The sequence below is a fragment of the Protopterus annectens genome, chromosome 3.part1 (genome assembly GCF_019279795.1).
Source record: "Protopterus annectens isolate FY-2018-M chromosome 3.part1, PAN1.0, whole genome shotgun sequence".
NCBI classification, from domain to species: Eukaryota; Metazoa; Chordata; order Ceratodontiformes; family Protopteridae; genus Protopterus; species Protopterus annectens.
Window position 1 is genome coordinate 1023743634 of NC_056732.1, and position 26876 is coordinate 1023770509.

At 43.2% G+C, this 26876-nt stretch overlaps 1 protein-coding gene across 2 annotated transcripts in view; it reads right to left on the bottom strand.

Annotated features, from left to right (window-relative positions):
- Nucleotides 1–26876, bottom strand: part of RNMT (RNA guanine-7 methyltransferase) — a 638341-nt gene that overhangs the window by 168435 nt on the left and 443030 nt on the right. For both annotated transcript variants that reach the window (XM_044067181.1, XM_044067182.1), the window contains exon 8: nucleotides 11448–11565. In XM_044067181.1, the coding sequence (XP_043923116.1) occupies nucleotides 11448–11565 (118 nt within the window). The remainder of the gene's footprint in view (nucleotides 1–11447; nucleotides 11566–26876) is intronic.

Sequence of the window (26876 nt, forward strand, 5' to 3'; positions counted from 1 at the left end):
CTGGAGCCGACGGTTTGGCGGGCTTAGAAGGTTTTCTTGGTAGAGGCTTGGTAGGAGAACCTTCGAGCTTTAATAAGCCTCATAGAATGAGCTTATTTCTGCATTCCTGCAGGACTCTTGGGCTAAAAGCATGACAGATGGAACAAGAGTCCTGCAGGTGCAGACGGCCCAAACAATACACACAAGAAGTGTGACAGTCTGTCAGAGACATCTTCTGACAGCACGAGTCACACTTCTTGACTCCCGATATCTTGGTATCCTTAGACAGGACACCACAGGAATGGGACAAAAAAGGTCTAGACAAGTATGCTGACACAACCGATACACACACAACACTCGAAAAGACACTCTCACAGAAAAAATTAAGTTTACTACAGTAAACAAAACAAAATTCCACAAACACACACACACTAAATGGAACCTGTACAAAAAAATACTAAAAAAGGGGGGGGAAGGGCCTAACCCCTTAAGGGTGGAAAAGGTAAGCAAAACTATTAATAAAGGAGAGTAAGACTAGTCGAGAGACTACTAATTCTACTAGAAAAAAACTCAGGGAAAAATACCTATCAAAAACTAACTAGAAATATCAAAAAATCTTAAATACTACCTGGAGCCGGTGAAAATGCAACCTCGTAGCTGAAGCGGCAAACGAAATCTGGGTATATGATGCCTAGCATTATGGGATGGTGAAAAATAGCTCTCGAGCTTTAGTAATAGGCCAAGTCGGAGCCGAGGTTCGGCTCCGAATCCATCCAGCAAGAATGAAGGCGAGATTGACAACTTAATATCTGCTGTTACCCTCAAGACCAGATCCAGTCTGCAACGAGTAATAAATGTATGAGGATTGGCCCAAGTTGCAGCTGCATGCGTGTTGTCCATGGAAGCCCTGGATGGAAATAAATTGAAGTTTAGAAGGTTTGTCAGAAGCGACAGATGCTATAGTAGGCTCCGCGGACATTTGCACAAAAATTTACAGTCAGCAAGCACTTTATAAAATCTGTCAGGTTTCTTGGGGGCTGGAGGCTGAGAATAAGGGTCAACAGAAGCTACAGAAAAGGTATCCAAGAGGGCAGCCAAGACTGGAGGAACAACAGAAAATTTGGGAGACTCCATCTGAAGGAGTTTACAATACCTCTTGAATATCAGAAACCTGAGAACAGTCCCTTTTGAAATAATCCATCAGGTGAGAAACAAAGAGTTCTTCTAAGGGTGAATCTGGACTAATAGAACTGTCTAACTCAGATCCATAATCCAACGGAGAGGGGATTTGAGAAGAATATGCCAAAGACTCTTCCCAAAAACCCAAACTCTCTTCAGAGAACTCCTGCTCTCTGGGCTTCTCGGGAGGAGTAGATGACCAGAGAGAAGCAGTCACAGAGAACCCTTGAGGATTTAAGGCCAATAAGGCATTAAACTACTCTCATGTAAAATCCTGCTATTCAGGCTGGGGATCTTTAACAGAAGGAGAAATGTTTTTTTTTCTTTTGAGGAATGTCTGCCCGAAAAACCCTAAGAGGTTTGGACCCTTGTCGACATTCAACCAACACAGCAGGAATCGCCTCCTGAACTAGAATAAGCGGTATTCCCCCTCAGTCTCTCAGATACTGTATAGTCAGGCAAGGTTTCCCCTCAACTTCTGGAGCGAACATTTGTAAAGCTTCTGAGGACGTGTGAGAGGTTGGATCCATGCCAGCCTTTGACGGTGTCGTGGCAGAGGAATCTGAGACAGTAACTGGACAATAGGCTTTCACCAGCCTCAAGAGAGACTTCTAGGGGAGGCAAGACAGCAGCCGTATTAGACCAGAGTTTTTTTGGCCTTTTTCTTGGTAGGAGACTGAGCTTTGGCACAGGAAGACTCTGCCAAAGCACCATGCAAGTTGGTTCTCTTGGTAAATCGATAAGGACAGATGACTATGTAGGATCTTGGCGAGAAATGCTTGGCAGACAGAACACTGTGTATGGTCATGATAAACACCCAAACAGAAGAGACGCTGCTTGATATGGTCTTTATGGGAAATCTGCTCCCACACGAACTTCTCCCATTCTGGATGACATGTAAACAAACCAAAATAAGAAAGGAAGGAGATGAGAAAAACCCCAATGAGGCAATTACCTGAAACACTTCTCAATAACCAACAAAGAAGGAGCAAGCAGACTGATGTTCAATGATGACATATGGACTGGCAGCAAAGATGTTCTGAAGTATGCACGTCTGTGCGTCACCTTTATGTTCTATGCCTTGCTAGGGAGTATAAGTGTGATGTATGAGGTCTATAAATTCCAAATGGTTTAGTATAGTGGCCGGATGTTGGTCTATCCCTTGCAGAAGATCCCAGATTTAAAGAATACTGCAACAATGATACTGGAAGGACAACTGCATATGCTTTCTTACTAGGATCCAGGTATATCATATCTGGAACTTACCAAAGGGTTTTAGCTACTTGCGATCATTTTTGACGCTATAAAATCAGGTAGACTTCCTGACAGCATGGGGGAGGGAGTCAGACTCCAGACATGTATTATGAAAAACATCTTCCAGGGCATTATTAGCAGAGAAACTGCTAGTGTCCCAGGTTCAGGCAAATCTATTAAAGCCCTACATCTTTGCTGGGCTTAAGAGTATTCTCAAATTCCATCTGAAAGTTTTCTTCATCGCATGAAAGATGTCTCCAAAAGAAAAATTCTCTAGTTGAAATGCAGAGGAAAGGGCATCTTCGGTGTCTCAGTCAAAGGCCCCCTTCAATGGGAGCAGGCCCACATATGCCATTCATCTTCTTCAGGATTCAAGTGAGTCAGATTTCTCCTAGAAAGATTCCACACTTTTTCCAGTTAGAAGGGGGTCCAGACACCATGCAACTCCAGCTCAGGCCTTTCGGATTTAGGAAAGGACAAAAAGCTTTCATCCACCTGGGAATTCCAAGATGGCCACCGATTGAGTAACAAGTTGCTTAGAGTTCTTCTAGTATGAAACCTGAAAAATTGTTTAAAAAACAAACAGTAAAAGTCATCAATATGAGTAAACGAGTCACTGGCAAGTAATTACACTACCTGGGTGCCAACATGGAATACAGCTGGAAAAAAAGTAAGTAAACACTGCAGAAAATAAAAAAAAAAAAAAGCAATTCCGTCTGGAAGACGACTGCAGTTGTTCATCAAAAAGCAGTTCAAGCATATTAGTAGAGCAGGTGGCTTACAGTAACTTGGAGGAAAAATAAATCAACTGCACTAAGAGGCATTTACATATTCTTCCATTATCTCACTTATTTTAAAGTCAAATGACAAGGCTGGAAAAAAGAAGTTACGTACTTACCATAACGTTCCATCTGAGCAGTTCTACTTCAATTGTCTTCAAACTGTGGGATACCGGATCCGTATGGGATCCGAGCCGGCAATCTCACTAGTATCTGCTCTGAGCTCCAAGCTCCTCCCCTTACACCTCCACTACCTTCCAACCCCCAGATCAGGTTTGCTGACCCTTATACTAATAACCCGACCTGAAAAAATACTTATGACCTACAAATGCAGCCCGCAGGCTGTTCATACGACAAGGTCAGGGGGAAGGAGGGAGGGACGGTTGAAGACAAATGAAGTAGAACTACTCAGATGGAACGCTATGGTGAGTACATAACTTCTTTATCTGAAGTAGTTTACTTCATTTGATCCTCAACCTGTGGGACAGAGTCCCCAGCTACTAAAGGGTGGCCCTCATGAAGGATATTCCGGAGCACCGCGGAAACAAAGGATGCTCTCCTTCTAGAAGTCAAATTCAATTTGTAGTGAGAAATAAAAGTATGAGATGAGGACCAAGTAGCTGCAGAACAAGTATAATCTAATGAGACTCTAGATCAAAAGGCTGCAGAAGTAGCCATGTACCTAGTGGAATGAGCTTTCACCTGACCTGGAGGAGACATACCTTTGTCCTTCTAGATCTGAAGGATGCAAGAGGAAATCCACCTAGCAATAGTGACCTTGGAGATAGGTTTACCCAAAAAGGGTTTAGAGAAGGACACAAACAGCTGATTGGATTTACAGAAGTTTTTGGTCCTGTGTAAATAAAATCGTAACGATCTATGAACATCCAACAAGTGGAGTTTGTATTTCATTTTGTTAGCGAAGTTAGGAAAGAAAACAGGTAAATTGATGATTTGATTGACATTAACTTGTGATGCCACCTTAGGAAGAAAGGACGGATTGGTCTGAAGGAAAACCCTATCTTTATGAAAAATCATATATGGAGCTGTGATGGACAAAGCTTGGAGTTCTGAAACCCTTAAAGTGATAACCACCAGAAATTCTGTTTTCCAAGATAAGAATTTTAGATCTGTGGTTTCAGCAGGTTCAAAGGGCAGAGCAACCAAAAAAGAACCATAGTAAGGTCCCATGGGGGAACAGGATCCTTGACCGGGGGGTGTAACGTAAAGGTCCCTTTGATAAAAGCTTTACAAAGTCTGGAGGAGGCCAGTGAGGCCGAATTCTCACCCACATGAAAATGAGAAATGGCTGCCAATTGAACTTTGATAGTAAAACTAGCTCCTTGTTGAAAAATATTAGCTAGGACATCAAGAATGGCAGAAATAGGAGCCGTGAAGGGGTCTAAACTCCTTTTAGAAGCTCAAAAGGAAAAAAGTTTCCATTTGCTGCGGTAAACCTTCCTAGTTGAAGAGTTATGAGCAGCCACCCGAATAGACCTAACTGAAGAGGATAATCCAGGAGTCCTAGCAATCACGGGAAATGGAGCAGCCAAGCTGTGAGCTTCAAACTGACCAGGCTTGGATGAGGAACCCCCGATGGGTGTAAAATCAGATCCTGAATGGGATCCAAGATCCAGGGTGGAGCCAGAAGGTGAGACGAAAGGAAGGGAAACCATACCTGGCAAGGCCAAAACAGATCACTTTGCTCCCCAGTCAACAAGCTTTCTGTAGAAACCACGGAATAAGAGGTACTGGAGGGTAAGCATACAGAAGACTGGGAGGCCAAGCATGGACTAGAGCATCTCTAGGGGACTCCCCCAGCAGGGGGTTCAGAGCGAAAAACTCACTGCACTTCGCGTTGGAAGGAGATGTGAAGAGATCGCAGCAAGGCTGACCCTACTCCAGGAAGATCTGTTCCACTACTGAAAGATTCAGAGACCGCTTGTAAGGCATCAGGATAGTCTGACAGCCTGTCCGCTAGAATGTTGGACTGTCCCGGAATGTGTGTTGCTATGAGAAAATGACCGGTGAAGATCGCCCATTCCCACACTCTCATGGACTCAGGACAAAAGGGGTAAGATCTGGTCCCTCCCTGTTGGTTGATGTACCAGACCACTGACACGTTGTCTGATTGAATTGCAATGGTTCCCAGAGGAAAAAAGGCATGAAGGGCCTGCAACACCAAAAGGACCACCCTCATCTCTAGAGCATTTATGTGCAAGCTGGTCTCTACAGGGGACCACAGGCCTTGGACTGTCCTGCCCGAACAATGCCCCCCCACCCGTGTTGGGAGGCATCCGTGGTCACTGTGGCTTGGACAGAGGCTGATACAAAGGGTCGTCCCGCCCAAGACCTCCGAAGAGCACATCCATCACAGAAGGGACGACCGACAGACTCGACTGAGTTGTATTGGATACGATAATGGAAGTTCCAACAGGGACCATTGTACAGCTAGTGTCCACTGTAGAATTCTCATTATGGTCACCGCCATTGAACCCAAAGCCCTCAACACTGATTCTGCCAATGGAAGATGAGAAAGGTACATCCTCAGGTTTTGTACTCGCTTCAAGGTCATGAAGATTTTGCACTGTAAGGTGTCTATCCTAGCCCCAATATAGTCTATCACCTGGACAGGAATTGGATTGTGCTGATTGCGATCCCCAAATGCAGGGCAAGTTTTAAGAAATAATCCCTGGTTAGAGAAAGTAGATGCCTGGTGGGAGCAGTGAGGAGCCAATCGTCCAGGTATGGGTAGACCTGAATCCCCTAAAGCCTCAGGTGAGTCGCTACTACCGCCATCACTTTGGTGAACACCCTGGGGGCTGTGGTGAGACCAAAGGGTAGGGCTCAAAATTGGTAATGATAGACTCCTAGCCAGAAGTGGAGGAACCTCCTGGAGCTTCTGTGCATCTTTATGTGATAGTAGGCATCCCGGAGGTCTAATGAGCACATCCAGTCGCTCTCTTACAGGTACGGCATGATTGACTGTGACCATCTGGAATTTTCCTTTGGCAACTGACAGGTTCAGGGTAGATAGGTCCAGAATGGGCCTTAAGTCCCCTGTTTTCTTTGGCACCAAAAAGAACCTGGAGTAGAAGTCCGATTCAGACTGATCGGGGGGGTTTCAATGGCTCATTTTCTTAGCAGCTTGGAAATTTCCTGTGCTGCTGCCTCCCTTTGCGTGGGTGGTACATCTGGGAGGTGTTTGGGAGGAACCACAAAGGAGATAGAGTATCCTCTGGATATGATCTGAAGCACCCAGTGGTCCGATGTTATGGACTCCCATGCAGGGCAGGTGCAATGACAATCGTCCCCCAACTGCATCCAGAGTTGCTGTCCGGGCCTGTCCGAGAAAGGTTCTCGATACCCAAAATTCCTCGGACCACCTCTGTCTCTGGGCCGGCGTCCATTCTGTCCCTCTCTGCCTCTGTGGGAAGAAGAGCCATGAGTGTCCCGGGAATACTGTGACTTTCGGAACCACATCTTTTGCCCTCTCTGATTCTGGGAAAAAGATCTTTGAAAGTTCAAGAAGCGGATTCCGATGGCAGACAGTGTCTTCCCTTCCTTCTCACTCTGGACTAAATTCTCTTTGACGGTCTTGCCAAAGAGAGTAGAGCTGTCATAAGGGGCATTGGCAAAGGACGCCTTGACAGGTTCAGAAAACTGACAGTCTGAGCCAGGCGTTGCGCCTCATGGACATGCCGGACCCAGCTGCCCTAGCCGCTCCTTCAGTAGCATGTGAGAGGAATTGCATGGGCATGTTGGAGACTGCTTTCAAAGTGGCCATCTTCATGGAGAACGAGTCCCTGTCCTCCTGCAACATGGACTTAGGGGGAGACTCAGCCAGCTCCTTAACCAGGTCACACTGGAGTCTTGTGATGTGGGCCAGGTAGTTCAGCGCCCTAATGGAAAAGGTTGCTGATGCATAAACCCGCTTCCCTAAGCAGTCCATCATCTGCAACTCTCGGTCAGGAGGATGAACCCAGGAATTCTCTTGGGCTAGTTCCTTCTTTGTGGCTGCTGCTACCACCATAGCATCTACGGGGGGGCTTGTTCCATGATGGCCTGATGGTGGACTCAAGATCTTATCTGGCCATTTAAGGATTGGTTCCACAGTGTCCAGCTCCTTCCAGGCCCGTGAGGCGACCAGATCCACCAGGGGATCTGTGGGAGGGGACACCCAGGAAGTAGATGGGCCCGTGCCGCCTCCAGGAACACGGGCTTGTCAGAAGGAGGTTTGGGGGTGGACCAACCTCCCCGTTGGCGAAGGATTTCCATAATGTTTCCATAGGAGACATCCTCCGCAGGTGACCTGGAGGAACCTTCCCCATCATCCAAATCCGTGTCCTCGGTAAGGGACTCGGGGGAGTCCAAGTGCCTCCTCTTACACGTATGCTTGAGAGGCAGTCCCCAGTGGGGCTCTCCGGGGGGAACTCGCAAGCCACTTGTTCCTCAGAGGGAACAGTCTGGGGCTCCCCTAGAGCACAGGCTGTCCCTCTGGAAAAATGATGGGATTCGTAGATAGAGCCGAGGGGGTCGAGGCGAGTCTGAGGGGATAGCCAAGGATCTCAATCCAGTGGAGAGAACCCTTTCTACCACGAACGCAGAGGGAGAACGAACCTCCTGGGGAACCAATAAGAAGCCGGTCTCCCCGGATCAGACATGAAAATCTGAGCCGGGCCCGAAGTGGACGAAAATCCGATGGAGGGAACTTAGCCCAACAAAGCCGGAGCCAATGAAAAAGGTTCCGCTCCCCTGGATCAGACACCCAAGCTCCAGCTCAGAGAGCCGCTCAGATCCAAACTGGTCGGATCCGACATGCTCGAGGCAGCTGCTGGAGTTGAGGAATCGGGTACCGTCGGCACCAACCCCCTAAGGCCATCCTCAGATCAGAGTACTCCAAACCCAGTGGATGGACTGGAGAAGGAGAAATCAGTGTGAAAAAGGGAAGTGAGCTCCCCCCTCCAGAGGGAGAGGGGGCCTGGCAAAACCACCATCTGGGTCGGAGTACGAATGAACCGCATCATTTTATCCATGTCAACTTCCGATAAGCTACGTGTTGTTCTCGACAAGGCCACAGACTCCGACCTGGTGGGTCGAGGAACCGAGGGCCCTAGATGGAGAACGTGTCTCTTCCGGCTCTGGGGAAAATCTCTGAGAGCAGAGCCGAGGGGAGTCACGGATCCTAGGCTGACTTTTGGCAGGAGAAGGAAGGTCCGGGGACCTCTTTCGTTTGTCTGGTCTGTGGAATTTTGGCGCTCTCTCCTTCTCTCTGCCCCTTTTCCGCTCCACTTCCACAGGCTTTGAAACCGGAGGTTGAGTCCCAGCCTGGGAGGGAGGAGAAGCAAGGGCAAGAGAGGAAGGAGAGGTGGCCACAGCAGTCGCTGTGACAGAAGCCGAGGATGAGACAACTGCCTCAGAAGTGGGAAGAAGGCCTTTCAGGGCCAACTTAGCCTTCCTGTCCTTGAGGGTATGCGGGTAAAAAAACCCACGTATATAGAGCATTCAGTATTTAGATGGGCAACGCCCAAGCACATTACAAAGTGTGGCCATCTGCAGGAGCCAATTTATGGCCACACACAGTGCACCTTTAGAACACAGGCTTATCAGCCATGCTTCTATCCAATCCACTCAAACTAGAAAAGGGAAAAAAGGAGAGAAAAAAAATTACCAGTTTTCTCACTCAAGCCACTCACCACACACTCAAGTCACACAAGAATGAGGGGTAGGGAAAGCAAGCACATGAACAAACTAATTCTAAACTACAAAAGGTTTCAATTACATGACACACCAGCAAGGGGAGGAGAAGAGGGAACTTATACTAAACACTTACATTAATATTTTAGAGAAAAAAAAGCTGATTAAAAGCAGAAAACCCACTCACTACTCGGAGGTCAGGAGATCACGATGCTTCAGCAAGCGAGATCTAGGGATTGGAAGGTAGTGGAGGTGTATTGTGGGTAAGGGGAGGAGTTTGGAGCTTGGAGCAGATGCTAGTGAGATTGCTGGCTCGGATCAGATACGGATCCGGTATCTCACAGGTTGAAGATCCAATGAAGTAAACTAAATTTTTCTGAACGCTGGTACTCAACACACATTAAGTGCTAAAGAGTTTCAGAGACATGACCAAACAGAATGCTAGTACTGCCACTGTCCCAACATCTTGAACACAAGGAGGCCACCCCTTCACCCTCATCACGCCTCTGCCCTTTAAGCTGCTTTTCTGCAACATGCAGCTTCAATGGGCATCAGTACTTCAATGGACCAGGCTTCCAGCCCAATGATGGAAGACAGGGCAATTAACATTCGTACCATTCCCTGCTGGCCCTCTACTCAAATTAGGGTTCTCGGTGCTGTAATCAGGGCTTTATTTCTTTTTGCCTTAAAACTCACAGGATCATCTGAAGAGAAGTTTCTCTAAGCTGCTAAAGGAAAAAAAAAAACTCAGGGCAGTAGCTGTCCGGTACTGAAAACGCAAAGCATATCTCAACAAGACATGCAAAGCACTTTGTGTGGCCAGACTCAGCTAGAGGAAGTAATAAATAAAGTAAGCCTCGAGTCCTACTACTGGGTCAGCTGGTCCTGAAGGAGGAACTGAGAAAGAAAGTGTACCTGAGAATGAAGCATGCATCCTCAGCCCCAAAACAAAGCAAACAAATAGGTGATAAAGTCATCAGAACATCCACAAATTTTAGGAAAAGAGACAGCAAAAGCTACACATAAGTAAGAAACAACCAACCAATGCAGCCAAGTTCTGGACACAGTAAAATTCAATGACTTGTCTTAGTGTCTTCTGTTATGCTGGTTGCATTGTCTTATACATGCCCACTTTCAATGACAATCAGTTATGGGAAAAAAAAACTTACTTAAGAAAGTTGGGAACAATACTTATAGGGGAAGAATGAGCTACGTAATGTTTGACTGAAAATGATCGAGTAGATTATAGGTGATGTATAATGTTTGCAGCTGGGAGTGTGTCAGTATGGTTTGTGATGTAAAATGCTTGCAACTAGGATTGTGCCTGTGTGGTTCGTTTTCATTTATATAAATGTATGATTGCTTATGTCGTAAGTGCTGGTTTAATAAAGATGTTTCTTGTTAAAAAGAAAAAAAATACTGAAGGCGGCTTTCAAAATCTAGTAAGATTAAATTCAGGCAGAACGAGGCTGTAATATTTTATAACTCTCAAAAAAACACAGCAAAACCACAAACGAAAAATGAGACAGAATCCTTCTCCAGTGATATAAAGACCAAAAAACACCTCTGAGTTTTGTTCTAGTGTTGATGCAGGCGTGCATGGATAGTGAAATGTAAAAGACAGCAGCAAAGAACTGCAAATAAGAGATTTGTTCTGTTACACATCAATGTAAATGGAGGATTTGGAATTTTTAATCACCACCAAAATCACTTGCAGGGAGAGACATAATTATGGATGGATATGAAATTGTCAGTCCTGACAATAGTACATGCTGAGAGGGTAATGTAAAAAAAAATAGGCTACAGCATATAACATTCCTCTCAACTGTCCAGATTTATGCCTCATATTTTTGGTCTATTCCTCATAAAAGTTGTGGTTTTCTGGCAAAACATTGGGAAGATCTGAGGACTGAAGTCACTACATAATGACAAAAAATTGAGTTTCAGACTCCAAATCCTTCAGAAAATGTATGTTAAAACAAACCCTGTTACTCTAGCAACTTAAGTTTATAAGAGCAATATTTAAAATCTGTCCCTATATTTGGGGCTTTGTCCCCCATTTTGTCAGGCTTTGTCCAGATTTCTTGCACGAACAGGTCGAAAGACATGTATAGTTACAGTTAAGAAAGTATAATTATAGTAGCCAATTGACTAATTTAACTTTTAAAGCCTCAATATAGTTTACATAACAGCTTTGAACAAAATTTGCACACTGTGCATACACAGTCTTTTTGTAAAAGATCTCCAAAATATCTATTCAAAAAAATTTCACTGAACTTGAAATCTGCAAAATACCAGAACAGTTAGCTATTAATGGAAGTTTTTTTTTCAACTGAGAAAAAAAAAACATGGTAGAAAAGTATCCTGTTCTATTTACAACTGGTCAAACTTTATCTGGCTCAGGCAAATCAATAGCAGTGTTAGGAAAATAAACAAAAATACGGTCCCGACAGTTCAGCTATGTGAAACAAAGTGATTGAAAAATCAGACCTGTAATGAAAGGTAAATGTCAAGGATTTAAGAAGGATAAATTATGATGATACTTTCTTTGAAGATTACCTCAAGTGCCTGCATCCGTTTTATTAGCTTTTTGTGCTCTTCATTCTGAATTTTTTCTTCAAAATACTGCTGAAATGTCTTTTTATAGACAAGTTTCATGTTGTATTTCTTAGCCATCCTTAAAAAGAAAAAAAAAATTAGACCACTTCCAAATTAAGTCCTGTGTTAACTTACACATGCAAACGATTTACTCTTTTCCCATTAAACGTGAAATTTGAAAGTACAATATCCTAAAAATACACAAGGACACAAATGTACTTATTAAAGAACAGGACAAATGTCACATAAAATACAATATTCAAGCTAGTCAATTAAACACACACACACAAAAAAAACTTACAGCAGTGCATTCCTGAACCACTCGGTTCTAGAATGATTTACAGAACAAGGCTACCCACAATGGCTCTCCTTGTTGATAACTACACATCATGGAAATCCCATGCACACTTTAATTGTCAGCACAAGACAAGCAGGCAAAATCCTTCAATCAACACCATGATGCATCCATAGACAAACTATGAACACTGGAAGCAAAACAGAAACATAAGCCAAAATGCATTTATTCTGAGAATGCAGACAGGTACAGTAGCTTCCCTTCTTATGTGATTTACGAGAAGAAAAGACATAGCTCAGCAACAGTAAAAAGATCTTTAAAGAATAGTACCTTCAAAAGCAGCAGCATTGAGGGCTGCTTCTGAAGTAATGCAACTGGGCTATATGATACATTTTTAAATTTACTGCAACTTTTCTAGTTTCTGTGCTCTTGCTCCCCTGCTCTGACCATCATTATACATTTTTTACTTTGATTTATTGAGTACAGTTTGCTTCTGTATCTGAGTGGCACTTCTGCCAAATGATTTTTGCTAGCCTAAACAGAAGCACCAGCAGGATCTCACATCACCCTATACAGTAGGGTAGGAGGCCCTTCTTTTTCTGAAAGTTTTAGCCTTTTCCTGACAAATGTTATAAAAATTAGGCTGGGTTAAAAAGTTTACAGTTTCAGCAGCTAAGACAGTCATATGCTCAACAATTTTTCTATAGATGCCCAAACCAAACACTCAGGCAACACATGAACAAGGTTACAGGACCTGTGTGCTTACACCGAATACCACTCAAGAAATAGCACTCATAATATGTTAAGATTCCACAAAGCCAAGACTAGCCTTTGACCTCCACCACATAGTGGACTCAGGCTCTCCAAGAAGGCAAATATGCACTCAGATCCTCAAATCCTCCAAATCAACTCCCCAGGACACTATTCAAGTCAGAATTTTTAACATTAGCAGACATCCTGCAACCAACAATCTACACAGGAGATTAAATTAAATGGACATGCTTTAATTTCAGGTATACGTACTAGTCTCTGAAATTTTCCACCATCTACAACTCTAAATGGACATGCTTTAATTTTAGGTATATGTACTGGTCTTTTAAATTTTCCACCATCTACAAACTCTATTTGCAAATTTGGCAGAAGTAAAACCATACCCTACTAAAATATCTTAAACAGTGGCACTTGTACAGAAAACAAAGCAACAGACAAAATAAAGCAGAAGTCTGGAATACATGGGAAAAAAAAGCATAGTTAAGAAAATGCACAAATGTAACTGTTAAAGACCAGCCTTTTACAAGTTAATGCTTCAAAAGTTAGTGAGAAAACTAAATCCAAATACATATCTGGACTACACACTTTATGTCTAAAATGTATTCATAAAGGATATCCCATACAACTTGTACTTAACTACTTAACATAACGTTTGCAGACGTCAGCATTTTTGGTGACAGTTATGTACAACTTTTTACAAGGATGCCATAGAGTTTTGCTCCTTTTAAGTGACTACGTCCTACAGCATACGAATGGAGATGGACTAAAACAATCAGAAGAATCTCATTAGCGGCTTGATACCCTAAACTATTTATGCTACACTGCCGACATTTTACTGATTTATAAATCTGGAGGGTGACAAGACCTTTGGGAAGCAGAAAAAAAAACAACGGCCTAGGATTTGAGACTAATGAACTGTTACTCTGATTAGCACATCTGAAATACCCATGACTTGAGTATCAAGAACTACCACTTCGGTTATCACTAAGATTCTATGCTGCAATGAATTAAGCCTTATTTTGTAGCACATTTAAACTATTCACATTCTGCAAACTAATTGTGTTTAATAACCTTGAGCAGAATGTGCCTGCTACAACACATTTTCTGACTGACTTTGTAAACATTCTTCAGTTATCTTTCTGTACAAATGATAATACAGATTAATGGTTTTCTGGTTGCTGTTGTTGTGTCTTTCTGCTTTTCCTGGTTAGGGGTCGCCACAGCAGAACTCCGGTCAGCTAATGATTGGCAGTAGATTTTTATGTGCCGGGTTGCCAGCTCTGACGCACAACCTTCAATGAAGGTATGCCCATTCACGCATGTCTCCGCACAGAAGACGCTCTAGCTGAGAATCGAACAAGACGTCACCAGCACCACCACCATAACAGCTTACAATTCATGAAGAAAAAAAAATATCAAATTAGTATGAGCAAATATGAGACTAAAAGAATTCCTTCATTACTGAAGGAACAGCAAGAACTGACAAGAATACAAAATAATGCAAGAGAGCTGTGTGACATCTGTATCAGTAGTCAAGCATGTGTGAGAACGAAAATGGTTCTCTGCATGGAATATGCTACCACCTGAAGAAAGTCTGCCTGTGAAAATACAGCACAGAAGTTGAGTAAACCTAAATGTCATGATTTATCAGTACTGTCATCCTCTCCAAAAATCAACAGTTGTGCAAGTATACTGACCATAACAGAAGACATTCAAATAAAAGGATCACAACACTGCTGTATAATTTTATACACTGGAATCAGCCACAGACCTCTATCTTACCGAACTTTTAAATATGTTACAATGCCGCGGTGGTACAGCGGTAGCGTTGTTACCTCACAGCAAGAGGTTTTCCCGTTTGATTCTCGGCGTGGCTTGGGAGTGCCTTCTATGTGGAGTCTGCATGTTCTCCCCGCGGTTGGGTAGCGTTCGAAAGACATGCGTGCGTAAATGGGCGTGCCTTCGTTGAAGGTTGGGTGTCGAGCTGGCACTTCGGCGTTTCGTAAAAATCTACTGCCAATTATTAGCGGACCGGAGTTCCGCTGTGGTGACCCCTTACCGGGAAAAAGCCGGAAAGACAAACATTGTGAGAGCAGGGATGCTTTCTTCCTTACACCAAGGATGTCAGTATGACACTGCTGTAAAGGAGAGAGTTGCCTAAACAATCTTCCCTTTTATTTTGGTTAGCAAAAGATTACCAATGCATGTCTAAAAGACACGTAGAAGATATCCAGGGCATAGAGAAGTGAAGCTTTTCTGAAGAGTCCTCACAAGCACTCAGATGCTCCATGAAAATAAGCCCTACAAGAGGGAAAAGACTATGCATAGTCTGGGAACAGCTATCTCAAACATGAGACCATAGTCAAAGTCACCAAGATTGAAGGTAGGACGGGACCTATGCTACTGCTGTAGTGACCCTGGTATTCAAACATCCATACCCACAGAAGGTGAAAACGGTGGCGTGGGTTGCTGCCTCATGTAAATTCTGACCTGATTTCTAATTTAAATAGCCATAACTGCAGCTGCTTTACTAAAATGGGCTATAACCTGACCTAAAGTGTGTTGCTGCAGTTTTCTTTGAAAGGCAATCCGCTTAGTTAGCCATCCAGATATGGTTTGCTTGGAAAATGGTCTGCCTTGCTTTTATGACCTAAAAAAGTGAAACAAATGAACAGTTTGTCTAAAGCCTTTGGTCCTGTTGGCATAACATCTCAATAAACTGTGCACATCCAGCATGTGCAAGATTATTGCACCCTCATTTTGAGGTCTTGGACTGACAACAGGTAGCTGCATATAATGACAAAAGCAAGGTTCTGAGGCTACTTTTGGCAAAAATAAAGCTAACTTCATAGGAATACTCTGTCCTCATGAAGGACTATATATATATATATATATATATATATATATATATATATATATATATATATATATATATATAAAAGACGCGCGTGCACACACACACACACACACATTTTATATATATATATATATATATATATTTTTTTTTTACACATTACAAATTATACTTGCAGCACAGCAATTCTCCTCACAAAAGCAACGACCACCAGGAAAAGGGTGTTGAAGGAAAGGAATTTCAAAAGATGCTGAGTTATCTGGTTCAAAGATGGCAAAGTAGCCGTTCCTATCATAAAGTTGATGTCTGAAGGAAGAGGTATTATCCCTCAGATATATTTTAAGAACTGCTTAATAGCTGAAAGGAAGGAAATTGGGGCTAATTTGGCTTTTAACAGCAATATATGCTGTCTCAAAAGGGTTCTGTTACAAACCTTAAAATGAGAATAGCAGCATTTGCTAGCTCTGCTCCTTTACAGATGCATACAACTGAGACACTTCCATCTGCTAAGGTAAGGCTTCCTGGTGTAGTGTTTCCTAGCTTCTTGGAGTTGGCATACAATTTCCATGAGTAACAGATCTCTGAGATGGAGTAAGCTGAAATAATCATACAGCTAATAGGAGACTTTTCAGGTTCTAGAAACGGCAAGGATCCTCTCCGCTGTACAAATATCAGCAGCTTAGACAACTGTACTTTCTTACAATAGGTTCAAATGGGGAGTGGTAGGTTTACCTCTGCTCCCATTTGAACCTATTGTAAGAAAGTACAGTTGTCTAAGCAAATATAACAGTAAATGACAGAGCAGATGACTGCTGCAGCTTAAGCTATTATGGGATACATCTTACCAGCTTCCACAACCCTAGCTGCTATGCAGCTTGAGGAGAGCAGTATAGGGTCAGTAGTAAGAGCGAGAAACTCTTAAGTAGACTTGCCACAAGGCAAGGAAGGCTACAGCCCTGCCAGCAAGGTGTGTGCTAGGAGAAACGTACAGGAAAATATTCACACCCTGGCATAAAAAAAAAATCAGTAAAACTCAGGGGGGTGGAGGGACTGCTCCTGCTGCAACAAAGATCTAATGATGAATTTAAGACAGAGACGCTCAACTACACAACTGCTGCAGTAGCCTAAGCTATATGGGACGAATACCAGAACCTAGAATGAAAGGGAAAATGAAGGAAGATTAGCATTTAGAGCCCCTGGAGATTAGTCCTAGCAAAGTCTGCTCTGGACCTAGAGAAAGAATCTAGTTTGTAGTGCTTAGTAAAGGTGTGCACAGATGACCAAGTTGCTTGTCTGTAGTAATAATATCCAGACTCACCCCTTTTGATGACCAAGTTGCTGTCTGTAGTAATAATATCCAGACACACCCCTTTTGATGACCAAGTTGCTGTCTGTAGTAATAATATCCAGACTCACCCCTTTCCAAAAACGTAACAGCCTACCTAGCAGAGTAGGCAATGACCCTGTCTGGAAATGTCTTGTTATGATGACAACAAAAAAAGCAATAGCATGAGAGAACAATTTAGAAATTGTTTACTTGGACACTGACTGCCCATTTTACTTACATTTACAGGATAAAAAAAAGATTAGATTTCCTGAAAGTTTCCAACCTGTCAAAGTAGTACTGGGGTTGTTTCTGCAGAATCAGAGTATGCAAAATTCTCTCTCCCCTATTTTTTTGTGTGGGTGTTCTGTACAGAAAACCAGGAATTGAAGAAGCTTGCCCAAAAGTAATTTCTGAAACCACTTTAGGCATAAAGAAGAATTTTTCTAAGTTACCCTGTCGTTGTAAAATATGAGATAGGGTTGAATTAACAAAGAGCTTGTAACTCGGCCTCTCTTCTTGCAGAATTCAGAGCCATAAGAAGCACTGTTTTCTGACATAAAAAAATTCAAATCAGCTTCATCAGCAGGTTCAGAAGGATCCCTAGAAGCCACATCATCTTAGTGGATGGATGTCTAATTTCCTTCAACTACTGTCTCCTTGAGACAGTGTAGAAAGGGGAGGAATCCATAGGCAGAGATGGCAGAGAGGTGAATTGATACAGGACTAAAAGGGTGACGATAATTCACATGAACACTGTGAAACGAGATTGCTTTGGCACCAACTACAAAACCTTTTCCATTTCGTCATACAGTGGATATAAAAAGTTTACGCACCCCTGTTAAAATGCCAGGTTTTTGTGATATAAAAAAATGACACCACAATAAATCTTTTCAAAACTTTTCCCACCTTTAATGTGACCTATAACCTGTACAACTCAATTGAAAAATAAAAATCTGTTAGGGGAAAAAATATGAAAAATAAAAAATGTACAATAAGCTGGTTGCATAAGTGTGCACACCATTAAACTAATACTTTGTTGAAGCACCTTTTGATTTAATTACAACATTCACCTTTTGATTTAATTACAACATTCAGTCTTCTTGGGTAGGAGTCTATCAGCATGGCACATCTTGTCTTGGTAGTGTTTGCCCACTCTTCCTTGCAAAATTGCTCCAAATCTGTCAGATTGCAAGGGCATCTCATGTGCACAGCCCTCTGCAGGTCACCCCACAGATTTTCTACTGGATTTAGGTCAGGGCTCTGGCTGGGCCATTCCAAAACTTTAATTTTCTTCTGGTGAAGCCATTCTTTTGTTGATTTGGATGAATGCTTGGGGTCACTGTCGTATTGAAAAGTGAAATTCCTCTTCATCTTCAGCTTTCTAGCAGACGCCTGAAGGTTTTGGGCCAAAGTGACTGGCATTTGGAACTATTCATAATTCCCTCCACCTTGACTAAAGCCCCAGTTCCAGCTGAAGAAAAACAACCCAAAGCATGATACTGCCACCACCATGCTTCACTGTGGGGATGGTGTTCTTTTGGTGATGCAAAGTGTTGTTTTTGCACCAAACGTACCTTTTGGAATTGTGGCCAAAAAGTTCAACCATGGGCTCATCAGACCATAACACATTTTCCCACATGCTTTTGGGAGATTTGATGTATTGTTTTGCAAATGTTAGCCGGGCCTGGATATTTTTCTGTGTATGAAAAGGCTTCCGTCTTGCAATCCTACCCCACTGTCCAGACATATGGAGAATATGGGAGATTGTTGTCATATGTAGTACATAACCAGTACTTGGCAGAAATTCTTGCAGCTCCTTCAGTGTTGCTGTAGGTCTCTTGGCAGCCTCCCTGACCAGTTTTCGTCTTTTCATAAACTTTGGAGGGACGTCTAGTTCTTTGCAATGTCACTGTTGTCCCACATTTTCTCCACTTTTTGATGACTGTCTTCACTGTGTTCCATGGTATATCCAATGCTGTGGACACTTTTTTGTACCCTTATCCTGACTGATAACTTTCAACAATGAGATCCCTATGATGCTTTGTAAGCTCTCTGCAAACCAGGGCTTTTGCTATAGCAGGCAACTGAGTAAATGTCAGAAAAATCCTACTAGGATAGTTGAACTTTATTTGGGGTTAATCAGAGTCTCTTTAATTGATAGCAGGTGTGTACCCAAGAAGATGAATGCTGTAATTAAAACGGTGCTTTAACAAAGTATTAGTTTAAGGGTGTGCACACTTATGCAACCAGCTTATTGTACGTTTTTTATTTTTTATATTTTTCCTCTAACAGATTTGTTTTTCAATTGAATTGTACAGGTTATAGGTCACGTTAAAGGTGGGAAAAGTTTTGAATGATTTATTGTGGTCTAATTTTTTTATATCACAAAAACCTGGCATTTTAACAGGGGTGTGTAAACTTTTTATATTCACTATATATAATTTTTTAGTAGCAGCTTTCATAGCCTCCTTTAATACCTGCTGCATGTCCTCAGAATTTTAATATCTTTTAGGCACCTGTTTTCTATCAGCCAGGCAGTGAGCTGAAGAAAGTGAAGGTTAGGGTGGATCAACAAACTCCTCTGTTGTGTGAGTAAGCCCATCTGATAACCGCCCCTGGCCATTTTGAGAAGGGAGAACCACTACTTTCTGGGCCAAATAGAAATTATCAGTATCATCTTTGGGGAGTTCTGAAGATTTAGGAGAAGAGCCCTGGTTTTCCCAGGAAAGGCAAACAGGAACATACCTGTCCACAGGAATGAAAAGGCATCCGTCTTCCAGGCCTTGGTGCAAGGAGTCCTGGAGCTGAATTTCTTTAACTGTCGGTTGTGAATGGGGCAAACAGATCTGCTTGACATGTTCCCCACAGTTGCATCAATTCCTGAGGACCCTGGATGCAACTTCCACTCAAGGGTCTGCCCTGATCTTGTTCCATTTGTCTCCTATAAAATTTATCTTCTGACAGAATGCAAGTAGCTTAAAGGGTCACATTGCGCTGAATTGCTAGTTCCCAGGCTTCCAAAGCTAGTCTGCAAAGGGAGTAAGACCTGGTCATCCCCTTGTTTATGTACCACATCACTCTAGGATTGTCTATGATTACAAGTAGGGGACCTGGAACCCAAAGATGGTTCACTAGTGTCATCATTTCACCAATATGTGTTTTACTCTGCCCTGCTTGTTCCACAGATCCTGAACTCTCACCGCCTTGGATACAGTCTGGAAGGGAAAAAAAAAAAAAAGGAAACCTGTGTTGACAGATGACTGATTCACTCACCAAAATAACTCACTTACAAATCCAAGCACATGGATCTGAAATGACAGGGCAGGGTTCTGGTGCTAGGTTCAAACTGATTTTATGAACTACTGAATATTTAAAAAAAAAATTCTGAGTCCAGGGAACCTTATATTATTTTTCAGTCTTTTTGGGGATAGGTGTCAGACTGTGAAACTGTTGGCTGCAATGAAAACATCCTTTAAGGTTAATAAAACAGGAGGAATAAAGTACAGTTTTGTACCTACCATAAATGTAGATGTTCGAGTGTTCACCCTGCTGCAGTCATCACACTTGGGTTATCCTGTCGTCAGGCGGTCCCGCAGTCGGCCGGATTTCCAAAGTCTTGGTCAGACGTCGGTTGCTGTCGCCTCATCCCTGACGTCAGTGCGCCAGGGGTACATATATTGCAACCGAATCCATTTTCTTCAGTTTTTCTTGCCCCAGATGTCAGGTGCCCCCAAAAAGGTGATCCAAATTAGTACCAAAAGGTGAGAACACTGTACAACACAAAAACCCTTCAGCTATAAGCAAATACATCAGTAAGGCATAGCAAAGATTTAGCCAGTAGATCAGAGGGGTTGGAGGGAGGGTAACCTGGACTGCAGCAGGGTGAACATTCGAACATCTATATTTATGGTAGGTACAAAACTGTACTATGTTCATCGTGTTACCCTGCTGCAGTCATCACACTTGGGTTGAGTCCCAAAGCTAAGGTAGGGTGGAGGCATCATAGAGGGTTAGAGGAGGCAATGAGGCCCTGCAGAACTGCAGTGGCGAAGCCTGCCCTAGACTTAGAATAAAGAGGTAAGTGATAGTGTTTGGTGAAGGTGTGTATAGAACTCCAAGTTGCAGCTTCTATAATTTCCTTGGTAGGAACCCCCCTGAGAAAGGCTGTAGAGGTAGCTGTTGCCCTGGTAGAGTGGGATCTAATGGTAGGAGGAACTGGTTTCCCATGATGGGTATAGCAGAATCGTATGCAATGGCCTATCCATTTAGAAATGGTTTGCTTGGATATGGCCCTCCCTTGAGAAGCTGTAGCATAGGAAACAAAGAGCTGGTCAGTTTTTCTGAAAGCCTTAGTTTTATCCAAGTAGTAACGAAGCTGCCTGTGAATGTCCAAGGAATGCAGGAGTCTCTCACCTTTGTTCTGTGGATTGGGGAAGAAAGTGGGTAGATGGATGGTTTGATTTAAAGCTACACAGGAAACCACCTTATGCATGAAGGAAGGATTAGTTCGTAGAGAAACTCTGTCTTGATGAAAAATGAGGAAAGGTTCCACTGCCATAAGTGCATGTAATTCTGAAACTCTCCTAGCAGAAGTTATTGCCAGGAGCAGGGCAGTCTTCCAAGATAGGAACTGAAGGTCTGCAGAAAAAGCTGGTTCAAAGGGAGGTAGCGTTAGTTTTTCCAGAACAAAGTTGAGGTCCCATGTTGGTGTAGGAGCTCTTCTAGGTGGTCTAATGTTTTTTGCCCCTCTGAGGAACTGCCTTAGGAGTGGATTTGAAAATAAAGGTGGATTTGTGTCGTAGTGAGCTGAAATAGCTGAAGCATGGATTTTAATTGAGGAGAAGGAAAGTCCTTTATGCAACATCTCAGCTAAATACTGCAGAATGTGAGGCATATGAGGCTGAGTTGTGTCTTGGCCTTTAGCTTGGTTCCAAGCAGAAAACCTTTTCCATTTGTCTGAGTAAGCCTTCCTGGTGCTTGGCCTCCTGGCTTCTAGAATAACATCCAGTACTGCTTGTGAAAGAGGGGCTGGTTGGATGCTTAATTGATTTGCCATGCAGCCAGGTTTAAGGTTTTGATCTGGCTGTGTAGAATCTGCTTGTCTTGCTGCGTGAGCAAATGAGGTATTTGAGGCAATATCCATGGTGGGCTGTGAGCCATATTCTTCAATAGCGGGTACCAGTGCTGGCGTGGCCAGTCTGGGGCTATGAGAATCATTCGAGGTTTCTCCTTTTTGACCTTCAAAAGAACCTTTGTGAGAAGAGGTAATGCAGGAAAGGCATATGCTGTTAGGTTTTTCCAACTGAAGGAGAGAGCGTCCACTTTCCAAGCTTGATGGTGGAATGTCCTTGTAAAAAATTTTGTCATCTGGTAGTTTTGAGGACTGGCAAACAGGTCTATATTTGGTGGGCCCCATCTTTGAGTTATCATTGCAAATATTTGTGGGTCTAGCTTCCACTCGTGGGGATCTTTGATGTTTCTGCTTAGGTCTGCCAATGTGTTTTTCTGTCCTGGCAGGAAGTGAGCTTGTAACTGGAGTTGGTAGGCCAGAGTTGTGTTCCATAAGATTATTGCTTGCCTGCAAATAGGGTAGGAATGTGTGCCCCCCTTGTTTGTTTATGTACCACATTACTGTGGTGTTGTCTGTCTTTATTGCCAGTTGTCCAGGCTGTAGAAGATCCTTGAAGGCCGTCAGAGCTTTCTGTACAGCTAGCATCTCTTTTTGGTTTATGTGCAGTTTTCTTTGTTCTGCAGTCCATAGGCCTTGAATGCATTGCCCTGCCATGTGTGCCCCCCAGGCATAGTCTGAAGCATCTGTTGTGATAGTTTTCCTGGGTGGGGGCAAGGTGAAAGGCTGACCCTTGTTGAGGTGAAATGCCTGTGCCCACCATAGAAATTCCTGTTGAAGGCAGGGAATGAGAGATATCACTGTGTCCAAGCTGTGGCTGTGTTGAGACCATACGCTTTTTAGGTACCATTTTAATTTCCTCATGTGCAGTTTTGCAAATGGTATCATCAGAATGCAAGATGCCATGGAGCCCAAAGCCTGCAGAATTTTTCTTGCAGTTAATTGGGTCTTTGTTGCCATTGTCTTGAAATATTGAGTCAGTTGTAATTGCTTGTCTGGTGTAAGATAAGCCTTCTGGGCAGTTGTGTCCAAGCTGGCACCCAGGAATGTCATTTTTTGTGAGGGTACTAATTTTGACTTCTTTTCGTTTACTGTGTACCCCAGACAATTTAGTAGATGCTTCACAAAAGCCAGATGTTGTAAGAGAATGTCTTTTCTTTCTGCTTGGATGAGGCAGTCGTCCAGGTATGGATATATTTGAATTCCTCTGTCTGCAGTATGCAATTACTGGTGCCAGGCATTTTGTGAATAATCTGGGCGCAGTAGATAAGCCAAAGGGCAGTGCAGAGAATTGATAATGGGTTGAACCTGCAATGAAATGGAGGTATCTTCTGCAACTTTGTCTGATAGGGACATGCAGGTATGCCTCCTTGAGGTCCAATGTTACCAGCCATGCTTCCTTGCCCAACATGGGAAGTAGCTGCTGTAGTGTTAGCATCTTGAATTTGGGAACTTGTAAGTGTTTAGAATTGAAAGGTCCAGAATTGGTCTCCAAGAATTTTCTTTTCTGGGTACTAGGAAGAGTCTTGAGTAAAATCCTTGGCCTTGCTCTTGAGTTGGTACCCTTTGAATGGCTCTCATGGCCATGAGAGCTGTAATTTGTTTTTGAGCCTCTGCCCTTTGATTTTGTGGCAGGTTTGGCATTCCTCTTTTTATTGGCAAGGTGTGAAAGTGGAATCTGTATCCTCGTAAAATTATGTCTAGGACCCATTTGTCCTTTGTGACCATGTGTCAGTTGTCTGCAAATAGTGCTAGTTTCCCCCCCAGGGGGGCTGACAAAAGAGCTTTGTTTGGCCAGCTGAGGTGCAAGTCATTGAGTTTGCCTTCTGGTGGGTTGAGACCAGTCTTCTCCTCCCTTCTGGGTTGGAGTGCCCCATTGGCGAGGTTTATACTGAGCTTGTGGTTGTCCTCTGCCCCTTGGGCACCTGTATTTACCCCTCTGAGGCCTGTCAGTGGCCGGAAAGGATCAATTTTTTGTTGGCCAGTTTCTGCTGAAGCGAGGGGGTTGTACCTGTAGGAAATCTTTGACTGTCTGCATTGATTTTACCTTATCTTCAATTTTCTTTAAAACTTCTTCTGCTTTAACACCAAAAAGAACATCCTGCTGTAAGGGAGCATCTAGTAGTTTTGCTTTAACATGATCAGGCAGACTTTGTTCCTTTAACCAGGCATGCCTACGTATAACTGATCCAGTGACAGCTGCTCTGCGGGAGGCCTCTAAAGAATCAAACCCACATTGTAAGGTATGTTTGCCCACCTGCTCGGTGGCGTGCAACAAATCCTGTACTTCTTTCAATTCAGATTGTTGAGGGAGGGTGGTTATCTTTTGTTTTAACTGAGAGATCAGAAATTGCTGATACTTAAGCATATGAAATTGACAGTTTAGAGCTCTCATAGCTAAAGTGGCTGAGGTGTAAACCTTTTTCCCCCATCTGTCTAGTGCTCTTGAATCCCTTTCAGAAGGTACTGGATTTTTAGCCATGGAAGCCTTAGCCCCCTTGGGACCCTGGGAGATGGTCTCTGGGTCAGCTACTGGGCTTTTGTAAAGAAATTTGTGGAAATCAGGTACTCTGTAGTATCTGTCAGGCTTGGCCGGGGCAGGAGGCAGAGAGAGTCAGGGTTGAAACTGGATTCTAAATAGACATAATCCACAATGTCCAAAACAGGAGGGATGGCTAGAGGTCTGTGTTGGGGGAGTAAAAGAAACTCTGAGCCTTTTCTTGGAATCAGAGTAATCCTGACCTTCCCAGTGAAAATGTTCCCTCATAGTGTGTAATGTTTCCGCAAAGAGTAATCTTCTGGAGGGGAAGCTGAGGGAATAGAGTCCTCAGCATCAGAATCTTCATAAGGAGAGAAGGAATAGTCTTGGTCCTCAGAGGAATCCGAAGAAACAGACAGTTGTTCAGAGGAAGCAGAGTCTTCCTCTTGTCTAGGACTTTTGTCAGGAGGAGGCTGAGAACCCCTGATAAGAGAAATCAAATCTTCAGCCATCTTGAGCATCTGTTTCTTAGGCATAGGGCCTTGAACAGGAGACTGAAGTGAAGCCTTTTTCGATTTGGAAGGAGTCTTCTATATGGAAAACGTTTTGACTGTAAGAGTCGTCGGTCTGAAAACGCCTTCAGAAGGTGATGGCGTTTCAGAAGCACCGACGTCCTTGGAAGGTAAATAGTTGGTGGGGCCTGAAGTAAAAGGCTGCGTCGGCCTAGTACATTCCGTCAAAATATCCGTAGCAGTCTCGGGTTCCTGAACTGCGGTAGTCAGAGGCTGCGTCGGAGCCTCACTGATAACCGGAGACCGGATCAACCGAGGCCACGGAATCGGGCTTAGGCCTGGGCTGTCGATCCTTATCCCTACGCTTTTTGTGCACGCTGGCAGTCGGTAGCTTCGACGGCATGTTATAATTAAATTTTCTGCCAAAAAAGTGTCGTGCAAAATCAAATTGTCTTTTAATAGTACGTTTATTAAATCTAGCACAAAAACGACAAGTGACGTCGTGATCAGGGCCTAGGCAAGGTATGCAATAAGAATGAAAATCCTTATGAGGTATTTGCTTCCCACAAGAAATACAATTGTTAACTTTTTCTGACATCGGTCTGAGGCAAGAAAAGTTTCCCCAACGGGGTACTTAACTTTATAGAAGACTTCGGTCTGAAATTCAAATTCGAAAATCTCAGGAGTCGGCCGACCGGCACTTGCGAACTGCTTCTGCTTGGACAATTTTTCAGGTGGGGAAGCTAAAGGAAAACTTTCCACAGTGTCAGATTCTTAATTCTGTGGAGTAGGAACTTGAAAGAAACAGTCTAAGTTTAATTTTAGAGTGAGACTCAGAATCTAAGATCAAGGAAAATCTTTTCCTTTTTAATTGAAAGGAAGACGCCGAACATAAAGACTGAAAGGTTTTAGAAAACCCTTTAGCAAAATCCAGACAACCCTCCTCATCAGCTCTAGGAGATAGGGACACATGTGAAAAAGAATGCTTAATTTTATGCCTCATTTCCTGGGAGACCCTCCAGAGCAACTCCACAAGGAATGTCTGCTCCCTCCTCCAATGTTGATAAGAGTTGTTCTCATTTGCCCAAAGAGAACAGCTAAACAGCTGCAAAGGATGTGGCTACCTCTTAGTTCTTGCAGCTTCCTGAGGAGCACCACCATAAGGACCCAAGTGAAACTGATGAGCAGTCCAAGAAACTAGAAATGGCAAGAGCAGTTGCTCACCTGTAGCAGAGGTGAAGAGGAAATTAGAATCAAAACCAAAGCCGTTTGTATTTTTCTTTACTTGTGGATTGGGGAGGGAACAACCAAGGAGGCAGGAACTCGACCCATTACTCCACTGAAAGAAATGTCTGGCAAGTAGGTCTTAAGAGTTTTAGTATGGTGCTATTTTCTCCGGACTAAAAAGTATTGTCTGAGGTAAAACTTTTGTAATATCAACCACCAAAAACAGTAACCCTATCCCACAGCAACAAATTTTGACAGAAAAGTTAAACCCTTCCTCACAAAAAAAAAAAAAAAAATATGGTAAGCTGGAGGGTATTTGTCAGTGGGGTGATTCTCTGCCCATCTCTGAGCAAGTGCTAGCAGACCATCAATCCCTTGAAGCCACAGCAGCGAGCACTCTTCCATGGCAAAATATTGTATCCAAACCACTGACTTTATACTGTACTCCTCAAGTTGCACAGCAGCTAGGGCATGTGGAAGGTGATGTACAGATTTGGAAGCTGGAGAGTCATCCAGTCCTTGGCAGGCTATGTTTCATAAAACTTAGACTACCGCAACTTTGATCTAATGATGAACATTCATGGCTGCTTGTCCATTTGGTGCTATTAAGATGAGCCTTGCCATTTATTTAACATCTTGATTTTTGCAGCAGTTTTGAATGGAGATGGATGAGTGGTAAAAAAAATGATGGTCTTGCTCTAGAAAATAAAGAATACATTCACTGCCAAGCCCCTCCATGCATGGTTATCTGTAGCAGAACATTACTTGCCATCTGCTGTTTAAGGTGAAAAAGTGCA